Source organism: Ochotona princeps, chromosome 8 (assembly GCF_030435755.1).
Source record: "Ochotona princeps isolate mOchPri1 chromosome 8, mOchPri1.hap1, whole genome shotgun sequence".
Taxonomy (NCBI): Eukaryota; Metazoa; Chordata; class Mammalia; order Lagomorpha; family Ochotonidae; genus Ochotona; species Ochotona princeps.
The window spans coordinates 55,309,521-55,328,860 of record NC_080839.1 but is presented as its reverse complement, the minus strand read 5'-3'; the positions used below and the strand labels follow the sequence as shown (position 1 = coordinate 55,328,860).

The window sequence follows — 19,340 nt, the reverse complement described above, 5'->3', positions numbered from 1 at the left end:
TAATCCTTTTGTCCTATATTATTTAAAGTAGTCAAAAAACTCAGATAGAAGATAAGATATATAACAATGATATGATTATTTATTATCCATTGCTCAATAATGTACAGATACTAAACCAAAGCATATGAAAATTCTTAGGCATGACTGTATTAGAAAAAATGAATAGTTACCATAACATTACATATAATATTAGATATCTGCAAAGTGCATCATTATTCTCTCTTCAGTGACCTGAATTAATGGCTACATTATAGTGTTTATGAAACAGTTTAAAAACACAGATTTTTAAGATAAACCAGCTGGGTTTGAACCCAAGCTCTGCCATTTACTAGCTCTAGGATGGGCAACTCATGTTACCTCTCTCTGCCCATGGTTCTTCATCTTGGAAGAAGACTAGCAGCTTCGTATGGTGGGTAGGAGTCAAAGCAGCTAACACATGTAAAGAGTTGAATCACAGGAAGTAGTGTCAACTACCTTGCATGAACAACAGTAAAACTGTGACCTTCCTCTGTGTTAGTGAGTGAGTGAGTGGCAAAGCCATGGTCAGAATGCTAGAATGCTATGAAAACAACTGAAAAGGTGTAATGATGAATTTCTGTTAGACACTGACATTTTACTTACCTTCGTAAGTTTTTGGAGGTAACAAAGCCAAGATATCATAAAGTCTTAAACGGACCATTGCAGCACTAGCTTTCAGATGGGCTCCGTGGGCTTTAATTACAGATGGAATGCTAAAATACCAGAAGCACAGCTGGTATCAGATAAACACAATATAACTTGTAAATTTTTAGCTTTTTTTTACTTGCAAACTTTTAGCAATATATTTTTCAACAATGTATTAATGTTGTATCATAAAATACAGGTAAGTATTATATTTTCATTTTAGTTCATTTTGTATCTTTATAGTTAGGACAATTTAAAACACAGTTGTATTTCATCCATACTATTACTGCAATTTGTACAAAAATAAATCTTAGAAAAACAGTTTTATGTAATTCCTACACAATTATGGAAGAAAGAACAACTTTCAGCATAACTGAGAAATATATAAATACAAATTTATTTCTAAACAAAATGGGATGTTAACTTTTCTTAATTGTTACTTACTGTGACATCATAGTCATGGCACATTCAATAGGGGTCATTAATTTTCTAATCACATCTTCAGTTAGAAGCTCAGGACAATGTGCAACAAAACTTCTCATAGCTAGACAAGAATGTGGGAAGGACAGTTTAGAGCAGCTTCTGTGAGCGTGGAACAATATTACAACATTACAGAGAGGCATCTAGAATCTCAATTACTATAAACTATAAGGTTCTGAAACCATGTCACATCAAAAACTAAACCAGCAAGAACTACAGGAAAAAAAAAATCCATAGGAAGTGGTACAAGAAGGGGAAAAGGCAGACAGCAGAAACAGAAGGAAAATGTCCATTGAGTGGGAATTCAGACGACCACAAAGAAAGCAATTCTAAGACACACCGAGAAGTGAGCAAAGCAGTCCAGTTAAAAGGACTATCTCTACTGGCTATTTTAGCAGCTAAGACTAAAAACTCCTCTTAATGTATGGAAGTGAAATGGACATCCTGCTATGCCACATGGCTAAACAACATGCAATCTCTGTCATTTGGAGCAAGAAGTATTTTTCACCCTGACAGAAAACAAGAATGGGGGATAAAATGTGATTTTACTTCCTAAAGGAAACAAAACTCAAGTCTCCTGTAAGTTGCTGATTCCCAGACAAAACAATTTTACCCATTATCTTTTTGCTAATGCCAAGTCTGAAAAATGTATCAGTGTTGGCAGATTTGATAACTGCATAAGGAAACAGCTATTTTTTTCCCCACGTTAAGAAAAGACTAACAGAGAATTGCACAACCTTGATAATCCTGAGCTTCTATTTTCCTCTAAATATACTTGGATTATATTTTTAAATGTGCTAACTCAGTGCTTCTTTGAAAGGTGTAAACTGTGACAGCTGGGAACAACAGGCCTTGGTTCTAGCTACTTACTGTTTTATCACCAACTCTAGCCACTTCCTCTATTTCTATTACAAAATTAGCACACTAGAGTGGATTATACTGTCTAAATCTGAAAATCTGAATTTATCAATTTTTAAATAAGTAAAATAAAACCATGTTTTTTCCTTGACTTTACACAGATTTTAATAATAGAATAACATTGTGAAAGTGTAATCCTTTTGATTCTTACCACATAAAGCTCCAGCACGACCTTCCAACGTTACCTGCCAGGTAAAGGAATCGCCTCGGGCCTTCTCAGCCTCTAATTCCTTTAAAGAACGAGGGAAAACATTTCGCCACAATAACAACATCTTGGGCAGATGGTAACGAACAACTGATGGTCCTAACCAAGAAAATGAGAATATAAACCATATATACACACACACACATATATATACATATATATATACACACACACAGAAGCACATATATCTTACACTACAAATCAAAGTAAATGGGGTCCAAAGAAATTTAAATAATGTCACTTCACTCTTCTAAAACCTTTTTCATCCAGTCAGTAAAATATCTATTCTGTTAAAGCAAACTAAAAGATATTATAAAGGTATTAGTATTTTTAACTTGCAAACATAAAAAAAGAGCAGTTTAAAAAATCTTTCCTATATTCAAAAGGACAGATTAAAAATATTCTCAATGATAAACATATCTGGGACACATTATCTAAAGTCCTTTCTATAAAGATAGGTACTCATATAAACATAGGTCCTCACTCTCTTACACATACTTATATCCCTCCATTTGGGGGACAATTTATATAATTAATTTCATGGAAGATTATCACATTTAGAACTAAGAACCTATATTTACATTGCTACAAAATTAATTTAACAACACACCTAACATAAATCTCTAGAAAAGATTTACCATTTTTCACTTTCTTTAGAAAAGAAAGCCAAGTCATCTATTCAATGGACAGAGCTAAATACGGTGAATAATTTTGCAGTATACACACACACTTTTCATAGTAGCATCTAAACATGGGAACTGAAAAGTGGACACAACTCATCAAAATGAAACCATGCATTTCTGCACTGCGCTAAACTATGCCCAGATCTCAGACTTGTCATGGCATCGAAGGAAGTGAAGCCCATTAGAGATGGTTCCCCACAAGTGCAGTACCAACAACACTGTTCAAACATGACTTTATCACTCTACTAAAATAACATGGCTGCCATCACTCTGGGATGCAATTTGACCAGCCCCTCCCCACATTCTCATTCTCATCTGTTTCGAGTAGCTCCAAGATCACTGGGCAGACAATGGCTATCCTGAAGGCAATGGTAAAACTTCGTGAACAACTTTCTCATTAAATGAACCTATACAAACATTATCAAAAAGAGAAATTTATCACCAAATGGTGGGAAAACACCTTTAACATTTTATAACTTCATTTCAAGTCCAGGAAGTTAAATTTAATAGTATAATTTAAATTTGCTTAAGAGTCTACTGACAGTTATAGAATAAGACAGAATCCTATTCAAATATACTCATACCTAAGGTCATAAGTGCTCCAAGTAAAAGCCATCCAGCTTGGGTGCGCTGCAAAGACAGTCTGCTATTTTGGGCAGCAGTTCGTAAAAGATCTTCAGCAATGCTAACTACCATCTGCAAGAGAAGTATTAAATTGGATTTTAATTTAAACAAGTTACAGAAATCAAGTAAGAAAAGAGAAAACTAGTACACTTTTAATAGGAGCTGTCCTTCTGAGGTGTTAGTGTAAACACATATTCAGAGACCTATTCAGTCTTGATTATCCTGATGAAACTGAACAGACCTGGAACAATGCATTGGCTAAGAGTTGGCACTAGGATTAGATGGTCTGGGTTCCCCTCCCAGCTGTACCATTTGCTAGCCTTCCAACCTGCAAAAACTTCACCTCCCTACCCTAAGGCCCCCACTGGTATAACAGGATCGCCATTTCCACTCTTGGAAGAGTTGAGCAAGTTAATACAGTACTCAGGACAGTGCAAGTTCACGCACGTAACCATTTGGTAAGTTCTATTATCATGGGACAATTATTCGATGTTCAAAGATTTCTACTATGCACCTGCCATTAAACTAATTTTATGGAGCTTACAGTTCCCAAAGAAAAGATGTAAGAAAATAGAAAGCACAGAACAATACATGATTAAATGACACTATAACGGCACATGTGTGATAGGCATCGGCAAACGAAAGAACTTTCATAGGCAGAGTGATTTTCAAGAAATTGTGCATAAGATATGATTTCTGAATTGGAACTGTAAACAAACAAACAATAACCCTTGAGTTTGGAACAAATAAATAAAAGGGGAGATCAAACTTCCAATGTACCCAGTTTGAATGGATGGAGACTGAAGAGGGCCTAGCAGGAAAGCAAGATGATCATCTGAGTAGAACCTGACACTAAGGTTTAAGGTTACTTTTACTCATAACCTAAGTTAACTAAAAAGCTTCAATTTTTATCAGCAACATGATAAACATGGCTATATAGCATACATTGCTGACTGGTTTTTTTTACATGTTTATCTTATGTATTTGTTTGAAAGAGTTAGAGGGACAGAAATAAAGAGACAAGGGAGAAAGAGGAAAACAAAGAGAAATTTTTCATCTGCTGATTCACTCCCCAAGTGGCTATAATGGCTGGAGCTAAGCTGATTCAAAGCCAGGAGGCAAGAGCTTCTTCCAACTCTACCAAGGGGATGCATGGTCCCAAGGCTTTGGACCACCCTCTACTGCTTTTCCAGCCCATAGCAGGGAGCTGGATGGGAAGTGAAGCAACTGGGACTCCTTTGCAGGATCCCAGCATGTGCAAGGTGAAGATGTAGCCACTGAGACATCACACCAGGTCCAAGTTATGTGAACTTTTATTGATAGATAAAAGTTAATCTTTGAGGTTAGCCAAATTCTTAAAGATAGTTTACACAGAGAAATGCCTCCTTAGAGGATTTTGTCAGTGTGAAAGTATCACAGTGTGCTTTCACAAATCTAAATAGCACAGTTTCCTATATAAGAAGGCTATCTGGTGTATACGGGGCACTGATGGCCAAAAGCTCATTATGTAGCTCACAACTATAATTACAATCAGGTGATTTTTCAGCTAAAATAAATTTTAACATGATACTACACCCAAATAAAAAGTATTTGTGTATCAGAATTAAACATTAAATATTAATCAGGGTGTGTTATTCCCACATGCACACAAAAAAACGATACGCAGTATCACTGAAGCAAAACTATTGTGATTTGAGCAAGCACTTCAACATTAAACATAGCAGTGTTCCAATAAAGACTAGAGCCCACAGGACAGCATTCACAATACCTTTCCTTTAGCATGAGGAATGCCCAAAGGACACTGATGAACTCCACCTAGCAGGGCAGCCATTGCAAAGCTATAGCCACTAACAGCTTCTGGCGATGTCTTCAAGTTGTTGAGTCGTTCTGCACACCTGTCTAGAAATGGTGTCAACTGGAAGGGTAACGCCACAGCCACACAGCGCAGACACCACGCCGCAGCAAGTCGAGCCGCCATACTGGGATGAAGCAGCACTGAAGTCACAATCTCTAAAAGTCCTAGAAAGGAAATACTCCAAAAAGTGACTCTTAGGTAGAAAGTCAACTTCAGAACCTAAAGAATTAAGCAGAGCACAGTGATTAAAATCAGGAGCATGACGATGTCACCCAGGTAGCTTTCTAACTTTTCCAAAAGACAAGAATCAAGGCATTCAAAGTTTATTCTGGTGCAAAGTTTTTGAGTTCCATGCACATTTTTTTTCATAATACTCATTTTCCATGAATTGTTGAAAGCTTCTTGTATTAGTCATTAACAGCAGAGTGCTTTAAACTTGTATAGCACCATTATATTCAATAAAATATAAATGTTGTTATATTCAATAAAATATAAATGTTGATATAAAATTAAGATATTAAAAAAATTCTGTCAATTATTATCAACTGTAACTGTAACTGCTTTCCCTCAACTCTATTTCACTAGTTAATACAATATTTCCTATCATATTGAAAGTAAATATAACCTAATGATCTAAATTAGTATCTATAAGGGTAAGTATTTCAGAGTTCAACATCAATCACACCGGTCACTGTGAACAACAGTGGAAAACCACTCCAGCCAGTAGCTGAGCGCCGTACCTATGGATGCTTCCTGAATCAGAGGGGAGGCGGTGGCGTTGAGGCTCTGCACTAAGCTCCCCAGCTCCTGGAGGGCGCACACCATCACATGCTGGCTTGCGGCAATGTCTGCAGCCCCGGATTTGTTTTCAGCGCTAGTGTCATTCACTACTGCTTCTGTAAATACAAAATCCCATACTTGGTATAGGTGAAGTGAGCTGCAACATCACATTCCCGGTCCATATAGCTTCTTTTCAGTCATATTAGTTAGTTGATCTCTGAGCTGTTAAAATTCTAAGTGGTTACTTTTCTGTAGAAAGCTAATGTAATTAAACATTGGATTAACTTAGAAACATTCTTTAATGATCATACGACAATGCCAAAACATACATGCAGTGACATTTATCTGACAGCGTTTAGGAACACAGCTGAACTGCGGGAAGCAGCAGCAATCCAGGCTACCTCACAGCAGCACAGACTCCGGACAAGCAAGACTAGCCTTCAAATCCCAGGTCTATTGGTTATATTACATATGATACCCTGGGTAAAATATTCAATTTCTCTGGCTGAACTTTTTCATCTATTAAAAGGCTTAAGCATGGGCCCAGCACAGTGACCTAGTGGCTAAAGTCCAAACCTTGCACATGCCAGGATCCCATATGGGCACTGGTTCTAATCCCAGCTGCTCCACTTCCCATTCAGCTCCCTGCTTGTGCCCTGGGAAAGCAGTCAATGAGAGCCCAAGGCTTTGGGATCCTGCACGCACGTGGGAGACCCGAAAGAGGATCTGGGCTCCTGGCTTCGGATCAGCTCAGCTCTGGCTATTGTGGCCGCTTGGGGAATGAATCATCAATTAGAAGATCTTCGTCTCTGTCTCTCCACCTTCTGTATATCTGCTTTTCCAATAAAAATCAATAAATCTTAAAAAAAAAAAAGAGAGCTTAAGCATGCCTCTCTCAAGGGTATGGTGATGATAAATAAATCAAGGCATACATAAAGAATTTAAAACAACATTGCCCCAGTACACATTCAGTAGATGGTAGCAGCTATTAAGCTATTATTACAAGTACTCCAGTAACACTAGATGCATCATTGCCAAATTGCTGACTAAAAAGTGCATCAGTGGCAAACTGGCTTTAAAATTTACTGGAATGCCGCTCAAAGTTTTCATTAGCACCGCTGTCTCTTCTGGTGCCACCCCACCTTCACCTTTCTTTTTTCAAAGAAGCAGAGACTGAGAAAACTAGCTCCTATTCACTGGTTCATCCACCACATGCCCTCAAGTGGCTGGGGGTTGGGCCATGGTTGAGGCTGGGAGCCAGGAATCCAACCAGGTCTCCCATGTGCTGTAAAGCCTCCCTAGGAAACTCCTGTCTGGAGCCTGAAACAGAATCCAGGCACTCCAGTGTGGCATGCAGCCCAAGGTGGGAAGGCTGAATGTCCACTTCCTCTCCCAGCAGTTAACTACCTCTAGAATGGACAGGTATTTAACACGAAAAAACTGGAACCCTCTTGTCCAGTAACTAATTCAGAAGATATGCTGGTCTATAAACATTCAATGTATTAGCACTGTAATTAATTTTGCCTTTTTTAAAAAAAGATTTACTTATTTTTGTTGCAAAGTCAAATATACAAAGAGGAGAAACAGAGATAAAGATCTTCCATCTGCTGATTCACTTCCCAGTGGTTGCAACAGCTGGAGCTGAGCCGATTTGAAGCCAGGAGCCAGGAATGTGCTCCATGTCTCTCACGTGGGTGCAGGGTCCCAAGGCCTTGAGCCATCCTCCACTGCTTTTCCAGGCTACAAGTAGGGAACTAAATGGGAAATGGGGCCATGGGGACATGAACCGGTGCCCATACGGGACCCCGGCAAGTGTAAAGTGAGGACTTCAGCCACCACTTTAGCCGGCTACGGTGCTGGGCTCTTAATTCTGATTTTATGAAGTCAAATAGCTGATCTGTGACCATAACACTAATAACCTTTCAAGGACAGTATAACTTTCCTTTTGGATTCACTAAAAACTATAAATATGTATAACAAAAAAGAGTAGCATAGATTAAAAAAAACTATCCACTATAATGTCTTAATTCTTAGTTATTTCTGGACTACAAATCAGGAAATTTTCCTTCTTAAAAAATATTTGAAAGGCAGAGTGACAGAAAAAGCGGGTAAGTCATAGACAGAGACCTTCTATCCTTTGTTTCATTCCCCAGTGGCTGCAACATTCTTTGGACAATACATCTGCTTTGTTGCAGTCAATGCATATTTTCAATAGTGATAAAACTTAACTGTCTGGGAAGGTCATTGCAGGGTCCCACGGCTGGAGCTGGGCTGATCCGAAGCCAGGAGCTCTTCCAGGTCTCCCAAGTGGGTGCAGGTTCCCAAGGCTTTGGGCCATCATCTACTGTTTTCCCAGACCACAAGCAGGGAGCTGGATAGGAAGCGGGCAGCTGGGATTAGAACCTGTGCCCACATGGGATCCTGGCATGTTCAAGGTGAGAATTTTAGCAGCTAGGCTACCGTGCGAGGCCCATGAATCTCTTTCTATCTCTCTCTCTCTTTCACTCTGTCTCTGACATTCTTTCTAATAATAAAAATAAACAAATATTTTATAAAAGGATGTCCTATAACCATATATTTGGGAGGCTTCACACTATATCATATAGGTGGATAATAACTATCTGTAATTATTCCTTTTAAATCTTCACATAAAGACACAATAGTAGGGCTGGCATGTGGCTTTGTAGGCTAATCCTCCACCTGCAGCACTGGCATTCTATATGATGCCAGTTCGAGTCCCATCTGCTCCTCTTCTGATCTAGCTCCGTGTCTATGCCCTAGGATAGAAGTGGCAGATGGCTCAGGTCCTTGGGCTCCTGTACAAGCATGGAAGATCCCTTAGAAGCTCCTGGTTTCTAGCTTTGGTTCAGCTCAATTTTGACCACTGTGGTCACTTGGGTGTAAACCAGTGGATAGAAGATTCATTCTCTCTCTCTGTTATTCTCTCTCTCCTTCCCTCTTTCTCCTCTCTCTGTAAATCTGCTGCTCAAATAAAAATGAATAAACTTTAAAAAAAAAAGCAATAGCAGTGTGTTCATAAAATATATCCAAAGCAGAAAAGCCATCAGCTGATTATTCCTTGAAGAGAGCCAAGAAATGAGCTGCTACATACTAAAGGGTTGTAAAAACAACACAGGCAGACTGTTTAAGAACGACTATACTATTGTAATAATATAGGGGAATTTGGTGACAGTGAGGGGTTTTAGAGAGCGGGGTAGGAGAAATTCCAGAGCCTATCAAACTGTATCATAAAATAATAATAAAAAAACAGGAAGTAGGAATAAGAGGAAATGCAATCTTAGAAACATGCTACCCAAACCTTTAAAAGCTCCATCTCGTTGTCATTGTACATTGCTTCAATATTAAGAGTAATCAATGGAAAGGACTATGAAAAATCAGTCCAGGAAGATGACAAAGTAGCCGGATATCTGCATAAACAAGAACCAGGGGCACCAACAGCACATTTTTGTGGCATCATTTCTTACCCACGGCTTTCATCTGTTTCCCAATAGCTTGGCATATTTCCTTGGCAGCGGCAATCTGGGCTTTCTCACCCAGCAAACTTCCCACAGTAGCTCTTAGGATGAAGGAGACACAACGTCTAGAGTACACAGCCTCAACATGTGTTTGTGTTGCTCGAGGATGAGAAACCAAATCAAGAACATGGGACAAAAATGTAGCAAAGCTACGCTCCAACCACTGACCACCCAGTGTTGTGACAAAAACAACATATGCCTAGAAATAGATTAACATACAATTTCAGATAAATTTATGCAAACAAGCAGAAATTACATACAGAGCAATGACAGAAAAGAAACCAGTGGCAACATGTAAAATAAATAAAGTTTGAGATTAAAACATAGGAAATTTGAACTTGAGTATTATATTATTTCCAGGAAAGGGATTACTGGTAAAATATCTTGGACTAAAAAGAGTTCTTAGGATAATGGTTTCATGAATATATGGAATGAAAAGGGATGCAAGGAAAGCTGAACTCACTCTAGTGATCCAGAATGTAACATTTTACAATGTTAGCGTGTTAATATTAACTGACTGTGACAGCGACCTAATACTTCTGTATGACTTCCTCTGTGGTTTACTTCCAGGTTAAACATGTTTCTGGGACAAGGTATAGTTTCTGTGACTCTTACTACGATCATGAAGAACCACATTCCTATTATGGGTTAATTATTATCAGCTTATTAATTATAAATATTTGGAGTTATTTATTAGTTCAAAATCATAATTCCAAATCATAAATGTTCTTATAATTACATTGGCAATTAATCACTGATGTAAATCCAATCAAGGCATTAACCAACATGGTTAGCTTCAACGTGGCTGGAGAACATTAAACACTACATGCCTAAAGCTGCCTGAGTACATTCTAATTACAATTGAATTCATATGTGATTTTTTGCTAAGCAGGATTTGAGCAAAAGTGTTTAGATGTTCATATAAAGACAGTAGATATATGCTACTTAGACATCATTAATTATCTACCTTTCAGTTACATATAAGCATGTCATTTGGAATTTGAATGTAATCTATTTACGTGATAAAAGAAGGGTTTGAAAAGAAACAAGCCAGTATGGAAAATCTATGTATATTGCTACTAAGTATTAAGAGTATTCTATAAACTTTCATAAGAGACATGAAAAGAATTGTATTACACATCTGCATTACAAACCTGTGTAACTCCAACTCGTACTTCACGATTAACAGATCCTCCAACTTTTAACATTTCTCCACCACTCTTTAAGAAACCTGAACCTCCACGGAGAAATCCTGTGGCCATGAGTTCTAAAACTTCATCAAATGTTGCTCGCTTCACATTCTGACGCATTACTGTCAAGAAGAAAAGCAAGTTGGTAAACATACATATTTCTGAATTAAGATTTTTTTTTGGTACAAGTTAATTCATATTTCTGACCTCTAATAATTAAGCAATTGATTTTATGCGGGCAGTATCATTTCACTGTCTTATAATCTTAAAAATGTACAATGAGACCAAAAAAACGCTAAGAAAAATGGAATGAGCTAGAAAATAAAAGCAATCAATATACTTCAAACCTAGTTTGTGTACCCAACAAGGATAAAGTGCATTCACAGGAATTTTTGCTAATTGATTATGGCTCTCATTCGCAGCCAAGGTGGATGCAGAGAAATTTTCTCAACATAGTGCTTTCTTCTTCATCTTTTGAAAAATATTTGTTAGAAAAATAAAATAGAAATAGCTGCAATGGCCATGGTTGGGCTGAGTCAAAATCAGGAGCCTGAAAGTCCATCCAGGTCTCTTGCGTGGGTGGCCTCCCAGGCATAGCAGCGGGAAGCTGAACGGGAAGCAGAGCAGCTAGGATTCAACCAAGCACTCCAATATGGGATACAAGGAGTTGGGGATGGGGACTTACCCCACTACTCCGTATGCTGGTCTTCAACATAGTGTTGTTCAAAATTTAGATAAATTCATTTGCCATCCTTGATACAGAGTCTCACATTTTATGAAATCTTTTCATATACAGTTTGGATATCTATAATCTGGAATTCAGAAATCCAAAATACTCCCTAATCCAAAACATTCCGAGTGTCACATTGGTACTCAACAGGTTTTGAGCTTTGAAGTAGTTCAGTTTTTAACTTGTCAAATTAGAGATCCTCAGCTAGTAAAGTTCATGCAGACAAACCCAAAACACCTTTTTTCAGGGACTCTACAGAATCTGTTACTCCATGCTCTGAATTCAGTGAGTTAAGCTTATCTTTTTCCATTTTCAAAGATTTATTTGTTGGGAAGTCAGAGGTATAGAGAGATGTTCTATCTGCTGTTCCATTCCTCAGATGACTGCAACAGCCAGGTCTAAGCCAGGAGCCAGGAGCCAGCAGCTTTATCAGGGTTGCCCACAAGGGGACAGAAGCTTAAACACTTAAGCCGTCTTCCACTGCAGAGCAGGCAGGACTAAAGCTGGCATCAACAGAGGACGCTGGCATTGATGCGGTAGCTTCTCCTACTACACCACAACACTGATTCCTCTGAAACATTCGTGGTTCCAAGCATTTCAGATAAGAGATATTCAATCAGTATCCACCCAAGAAATCTGTGGGTAGTGTTTGCTTTGTAATTTGCCTGACAGTTACCAGAAGACTTTTCTTGAAAAGCCTTTCCTTTTTATTTATTTATTTTCTTTTTTTTGGTTAGAGAAGTTTTCTCTCATCTCCTTATTCATTCGCAAAACCATTCCCGAGCTGGACCCAAAGCCGGGAGGGAGAAACTCAACCAGGTCTCCTCGATGGGTGGGAGGAACCCAACCCCCTGAGCCATCACAGCTGCCCGCATTAGCAGGATCTGGAGCTTGGAGCCAAATCTGTGTATCAAACTCAGACACTCAAATCTGGGATGCAAGACTTAACTGGCATGTTTTAAAGACACAAATTACACAGTCTTCCTACGCTTTAATTTCCTCATCTACAAATGGTAAAAGCACAGTATTTATAATTCAGATAGTTTTTGTGAGGATTAAGTAATTCTTTAACATACTTAATTTCTATTCCTAGAACACAGTACTTAGGAATATTATATCACCATATCACTAATTAGGTATTTATCATTTTTTAAATTTTTTTTATTCATTAATTACATTGTATTACATGACACAATTTCATAGGTACTGGGATTCTCCCCCCTTCACCCCAAACCCTTCCCCCATGGTGAATTCCTTCACCATGATGCATAACCACAGCTCAGGTTCCGTTGGGATTCCCTAATTACAAGCTCACACCATACAGAGTCCAGCATCCCACTGTCCAGTCAAGTTCAACGGCCTCTTAGGGAGGCCCTCTCAGGTTTGAAGGCAGAGCCAGCAGAGCGTCACCTCCATCAATTAGAAGCTCCAACATATCAGCAACAGTCCAGGTATGATGAGACTGGTGCAGAGTCCACTGATTGACGTAGTCTATCTTAGAGTTTCCCCTTGTCCAGTTTTCTGCTGCAAGCATATAGCGGTTGATTGATCTACTCCATCTTCCATCTTTTCTTGGTTAATGTTTTGATTCCTCCATTTTGTTCAGGGGAATCCCCAAAGAAACTTTGAGGCGTTCCCAGTCCAGGCTCCTACATGTACTACTAGTAAGCACAGTGCCCGCCACAGTCCATCACTCCGATCAGCTGGTGGTTTTAACCCCTGGGTTGGATCTATTCTGAGCCCCAACCTCCATTGGAACCAATGAGTATTGCAGCTCTCCCCGGCTCTGCCCATCACACACTCGTCCCTCACCTAAACCAGTGGGAGGTGTGCTGGCTGGGTGCTGCATTCCCTACTGGCACAGGCCATTTCGCCTTGGCATTTTGTGTTTTGTACTGTTTTTATCGCAACCAAACCTGGCCAGGCCCCACACAGTTCCAGCACTAGGACTTGCCAGTGGATGACGTGAACTGACTCAGCCTGGTCTGCCCCCAACCCGAGCCAAATGTATGCCAGTGGGTCACTTTCCAAAGCCTCTTCTGGGTTATTTACCTCCATGTTTCCTGCGTTTATTTGTAGGGTCAGTGTCCTGTCAGAGGAACTGTTGAGATTCCTCCCTCCGACCCCTTCCTGGTGTCAAGCTTCATGCATACCAGCAGGTCCTTTGGCCAGCACCGCTCTTCAACCCATTCTGGTTCCTGCTGTTGAGAGTTTCAGCCCAGCCACGGCTCATCCATACCCACATATAGCTCATATATGGCTCAGTTGGGGTTGAAACCTAGCCCGTCCCACATCTACCCTGGTCCTCTGGAGCACCAAACTGTGTTGCGGTCTAACCTGGCATGGTGCGTCAAGTCTGAATCCATATTTGTGCCAAGGGATTACAACTGTGACCCGACCAGTACTCAGCCCCCTTCCAGTTTCTGCGCCCCTTAGTGGTAAGCTCCACCCAGCCAAGGCCTTCCCCAAGCTCCCCAACCAGGCCTGTTCCCAGCCAGTGTTAAGTATGCCAGAGGTTGCTCTGGGTCAGCCCAGCGTGCCCCATAGACTGTCATGCCTCCTGCAAAGACTCCACCGGCCCTTCTAAACCATCCAGTGGGGTCAGAGTTTCCACGGGGATTGGTCCACACATACCTGACACATTCTAGCCCTGAGTATGGTTTTCGAATGCCAGTCAATGTCATAGTCCTGCCTTCTGTGACCCCTCTGCTGATCCCTCATCCTATCAGGTAATGGGGTATCCTGCTGGACAAGCCTGGAATTTTGTCTTTTGAATGAACTGGTGTTGGCAATCTGCACTATAAAGTGACTACAGGTTCTTCAGAGGAAGATTTACTGCCATTGAGAATCTTAAGGACTAATACACATTCTCAGAGAACTGTGGGTTCAGCATGGAGCAACTCATGTAGCATATCAAAGAAACCAAATTCCAGAACTTCCTGGCCAGGTGGCCAGCAGGCGCAGCCTGGCGCCAAATGGCACACTGGCCGCCCGGGAGCCACTCACCCCATGTACGTACATACATGGTGGTGGTAAGCTTGGCTGTGCTAGGCTGGAATCGTGGCAGGGGACCTGAGCCCTCCAGGCAGCATGGCTGCCCGGGGGTTGAGATGCTCAGGCCTCGCCCGGATCCTCCTAGCTCCTCCCCCACTCCAGCCACATGGCCCGCTGAGGAGTTCCAGATCCGCTTCTCAGAGTCCTGGGACAACCCTCCCACTCCCAAAAGAGGGCCATCAAACCAGGACCCCGGCAAATCAGGAAGCCGCCCGGGAGCCGAGGTATTTATCATTAAAGATCATCTAGCTGGGGCTCCTGTTGTGGCGCAGCAAGTTAAGCTGCCTCTTTCAATGTCAGCATTCCACACTGGAAAAAGTCCCAGCTGCTCTGCTTCCCAATGAGCTCCCTGCTAATATATCCGAAAAAGCAGGGGAACACACTCCTACCCCCACCCCCACCGGCGACCTGGATGGAGTTCTGGGCTTCTAGGTCCAGCCTTGCCCAGCCCTGGCTGCTGTGGCCAACTGGGGAATGCATACTGGATGGAAGATCAGTCTCTCTGTCTCTCCCTGTCTGTTACTCCGTCCTTCAAAGAGATGAAGAAATCTTTTTTAAAAATTATCTAATTAAATAACAAGCACGAAAGTTTCATTTTTAATAAATTTATCTTCCTTTCTTAAGATTTTATTTGAATTGCAGAGTTACAAAAAGAGAAAGAGATGTTTTGCATCTGCTGATTCACTACTCTAACAGCCACTACAGCTGAGGCTGGGCCAGGCAGACGCCAGGAGCCAGGAACTTCTCCCAGCTCTCCCAAGTTGCAGTAGGGGCCCAAGTAACTAGATTATCCTCTGTTGTTTTCCCAAGGACATCAGCATGGAGTCAGATCAAAGACGGAGCAGCCAGGATTCAAACTGGCACACATATGGGATGGACACTGCAGGCAGCAGCTTAACCCAAGGCACAACAGCACTGACCCCAATACACCACAGTGCTGGCCTCCATGAAAGCTTTGCTCATTATTAAAGCTTAAAGAAACTGACCTAACCAAAAGAGGAACAAGAAAGATCTAACGTCTGCTATGATTTGGATGTGACTTGTTGGAAACTTGGTTCTCAAGGAGCAGTGGAAGATGGTATACAACAGAGAGGAGAGACAGAGAGGAAGATATTCCATCTGATGATTCACTCCCCACGGGACTGACATGGCTGGAGCTGAGCCGATCCGAAGCCAGGAGCTTCTTTGGGGTCTTCCATAGGGATGAGGGTCCCAGGGCCTCAGGCCATCCTCGACTATTTTCTCAGGCCACAAGCAGGGCGCTGGATGGAAAGTGGGACCAGTGGGATATGAACTAGTACCTATATGGGATCCTGGTGCAGTGAGGATTTCAGCCATTAGGCTACCATGCCGGGCCCAAAAATAAACAAATCTTTTTTAAAAAAATCGATGCTACTTCTGATTATGCTTACAAAAATGGTCAATAACAATTTAAAATACTGCAGTATGTATTAATGAAAACATATTCATCGGGAATTCAAAGTAAAAAACGAACATACACGATGCCAAGTTCCAATGCTTTGAATATGAAAACTCAATGTATAAACTTTGCTTGCCTACATATCCAGTAGAATTGTCAGATGTTATTTTCTACATTTGTTAGCACAAAAAATTTGATTCTGAGAAAATTCCATTTGAATTCTTTCATCTTACAGAAAAACTAGACATAGATATTAACAGTTTAAATATTTAAAGTGACTTGCAAATATGTATGATCATTTACAAGGAAGTATTCCATAAATCTTCATGTATTTATGATAACATAAAACAGGGGTTAGCAAACAATACCTGTTGCCTGTTTTGGCATCAATGCCGTAGCCATGACCGTTCCTAAGAGTTTAGACACGGCAACCCGCACTCCATAATTTGAGTTTTCCAAAGCCTTAAAGCAAAGAGTGGCTATGTTTTCCAGTTCAGCAGTCCACATGAATACAGCTTCATTCTGTAGTTCCAGTAGACACTGGAATTAAAAGCAAAAATAAAATAGTAAATGACACCCTGGAACTTATGCTTCCAGATATGGGGTTAAGAACATTTGACCTGTTTCCTAAACTACTAAAACTCTTGACAAAATGAGCGAAACAACAGTCTTCAAACAAGGTACATGAGGCAATTACGGATGGTCATATCTTTAAGGAATGGGAGAGGTTGGCACAATGGCTCAACTGGCTAATCCTCCACTTCCCATCCAGCTCCCTGTTCGTGGCTTGGGAAAGCAGAAGAAAATGACCAAAGCTGTGGGACCCTGCACCTGTGTTGGAGACCCAGAAGTTTCCTCTTCCTAGCTTCTAATTGGCTCAGCTCTGGCCATTGAGGTCATCTGGGGAATGAAACAGTGAATGGAAGATCTTTCTGTCTCTCCTTCTCTCTGTAAATCTGCATTTTCTTAAAGATTTATTTTTGTTATTTTTATTGCAAAGTCAGATACAGTCAGGCTAAAGTCCTGGCCTTGAGCGTGCGGGGATCCCATATGGGCATCAGTTCTAATCCCGGCAGTCCCACTTCCCTTCCAGCTAGCTCCCTGCTTGTGGCCTGGGAAGGTGGACGAGGATGGCACAGAGCCTTGGGACTCTGCACCCGCGAGAGAGACCTAGAGGAAGCTCCTGGCTCCTGGCTTTGGATTGGTGTAGCTCCGGCTGTTGTGGCCGCTTGGGGAGTGAATCACTGGATGGAAGATATTCCTCTCTGTCTCTCCTCCTCTCTGTATATCTGACTTTCCAATAAAAATAAATACATCTTAAAAAAAGAGAGAGAGAAATAAACGCAAAATGTAAAAAAAAAAAAAAAAAAGCAGCAGCAAAGCTGAAGCCTTCGATTGTTTCAGTTCAGAGCACTGAGAAAGTTTCCTGTACTTAGAGGAAAATGTGTACCGGAGAAGATGTAGGTTTCAAATAAATAAGCTTAGCCTCCATCTGAAGAAATATGAGGAAATGGAACAAAATAAACACTACGTAAAACGAAATTGAGAGAATAAAGATAAGTGAACTACAACAATGAACTAGAAATGAAACCAAAAGCTGCTTCTTCGAGAAGACCAAAGCATTCGGTAAATCTGTGGTCAAACTGAACAGGAAAAACAGAAAGTATATACAGAATCAAAATTAAGGAAGGAGTCCAAACTATTACAGATTCAACAAATATTAAAAGAACAAACAACTCTATAAATGTGAACTGAGGTGAAATAAATGATGTACTCAAGAAAGAACAGAGAATTTAAATACGCACTCCCCAAAAACTCTAAAAGTGGAGTAATATTTGGTGCAAGACTAAAATCAATGTACAGTTTATAATCTTCCTGAAGACTTCTTGCATTTTAAATTTTGATTTTGTGGGCCAGCACTGACAAAGCACATTATGCTACTGCCTATGCTACTGGTATCCCAGCTCATGTCAAGATTGTTCCACTTCCGATCTAGCTCCCAGCTGATGTGCTTGGGAAAGCAGCACTTGAGGGCCCACGCAGCTGGGCTCTGGCACTCTTGTGGGAGACAAGAAGCAAGCTCCTAGCTCTGAGCTTTGGTATGGCCTACACCCAACCATTTTTGGGGGGAGTGAATTAGCAGAGGGAAACCATCTCGCCTTCTCCCTTTCTATAACACAGTCTTTCAAACAAATATATGAATCTTTAAAAAAAAAAACTATTCTGGTAGCAGATATTTGGCACGGTAGTTGGAATGCCACTTGGAACACCGACATCCCGTATCAGCAGCCAGAAGTCCAGTCCCAACTCCACTTCTGATCGCAGCAGAGTGCTGGTGCACTCCATGGGAGGCGGCGGTTGGGCCTTACCACCCATATCTGGGTTGATTTTCAGGCTTCTAGCTTCAGCCTGGCCTACTGCTGGCAGTTTGCAGGCATTTTGGAAGAGAATGATCAGATAGAAGCTTGTTAACTGACTTGCTTGCTTTTTCGGCCTTTCAAGAATGAAAAAGCATGTTTAAAAATAATAAATAAGAATTTATTTTGCAGCTCAAAAATCTTTGCTCAAGAAAACTCTAGGTTTTCTATCAAACAGTTATCAAATAAATTCAAATACTGAAGTAAGCAACAATATTAATTCTGTATAAACTCTTACAAAAAACTTAGGAGCTTTCCAATTCATCCTGTGAGGCTACTGTTGATACAAGAGAAGAGGAGTATATGTCCTTGCTGAACATAGAAACATTAAACAAATCTTGGCAGCTTCAAAAGACAATACACAATATATAACAGATAACATTATGTATAGAATATATTATATAATTATATATGATATAAACATATTTCTAGTGCACTATTATTTATTATAGTATATTTCTAGTATACTAGAAATATAGTTGATTTTGTACTGTGACCTTATATCCACCAATCTTGCCAAATAGCCTTTTTAGCTCTAGACTCCTCCCTGGAAGCACTACCAGGAGCTGGATCAGTAGTGAAACAGCCAGGACTCAGAAATGGTACTCCAGTATGGGATGCCTGCATTGCGAGTGGCACCTTAACTTGACGCGCCACAACACTGGCCCTAGAAATTCATCCAGTCTTTAGAAAAAGTTCTATCAATTTCTTTTGGGCCTTTCTATTATATATTCTAGACAATCATGCTACCTACATAAAAAGACAATTTTACTTTTCCAATGTTA

The 19,340-nt window shown here is 40.4% G+C and overlaps 1 protein-coding gene across 2 annotated transcripts in view; it reads right to left on the bottom strand.

The window, feature by feature from the left end:
• HEATR5B (HEAT repeat containing 5B) overlaps nt 1-19,340 on the bottom strand; it is a 95,843-nt gene that overhangs the window by 67,271 nt on the left and 9,232 nt on the right. For both annotated transcript variants that reach the window (XM_058668068.1, XM_058668067.1), the window contains exons 6-14: nt 16,507-16,678; nt 10,899-11,056; nt 9,694-9,943; nt 6,169-6,324; nt 5,342-5,592; nt 3,534-3,645; nt 2,213-2,365; nt 1,108-1,207; nt 622-731 (exon numbers count right to left, since the gene is read on the bottom strand). In XM_058668068.1, the coding sequence (XP_058524051.1) occupies nt 622-731; nt 1,108-1,207; nt 2,213-2,365; nt 3,534-3,645; nt 5,342-5,592; nt 6,169-6,324; nt 9,694-9,943; nt 10,899-11,056; nt 16,507-16,678 (1,462 nt within the window). The remainder of the gene's footprint in view (nt 1-621; nt 732-1,107; nt 1,208-2,212; nt 2,366-3,533; nt 3,646-5,341; nt 5,593-6,168; nt 6,325-9,693; nt 9,944-10,898; nt 11,057-16,506; nt 16,679-19,340) is intronic.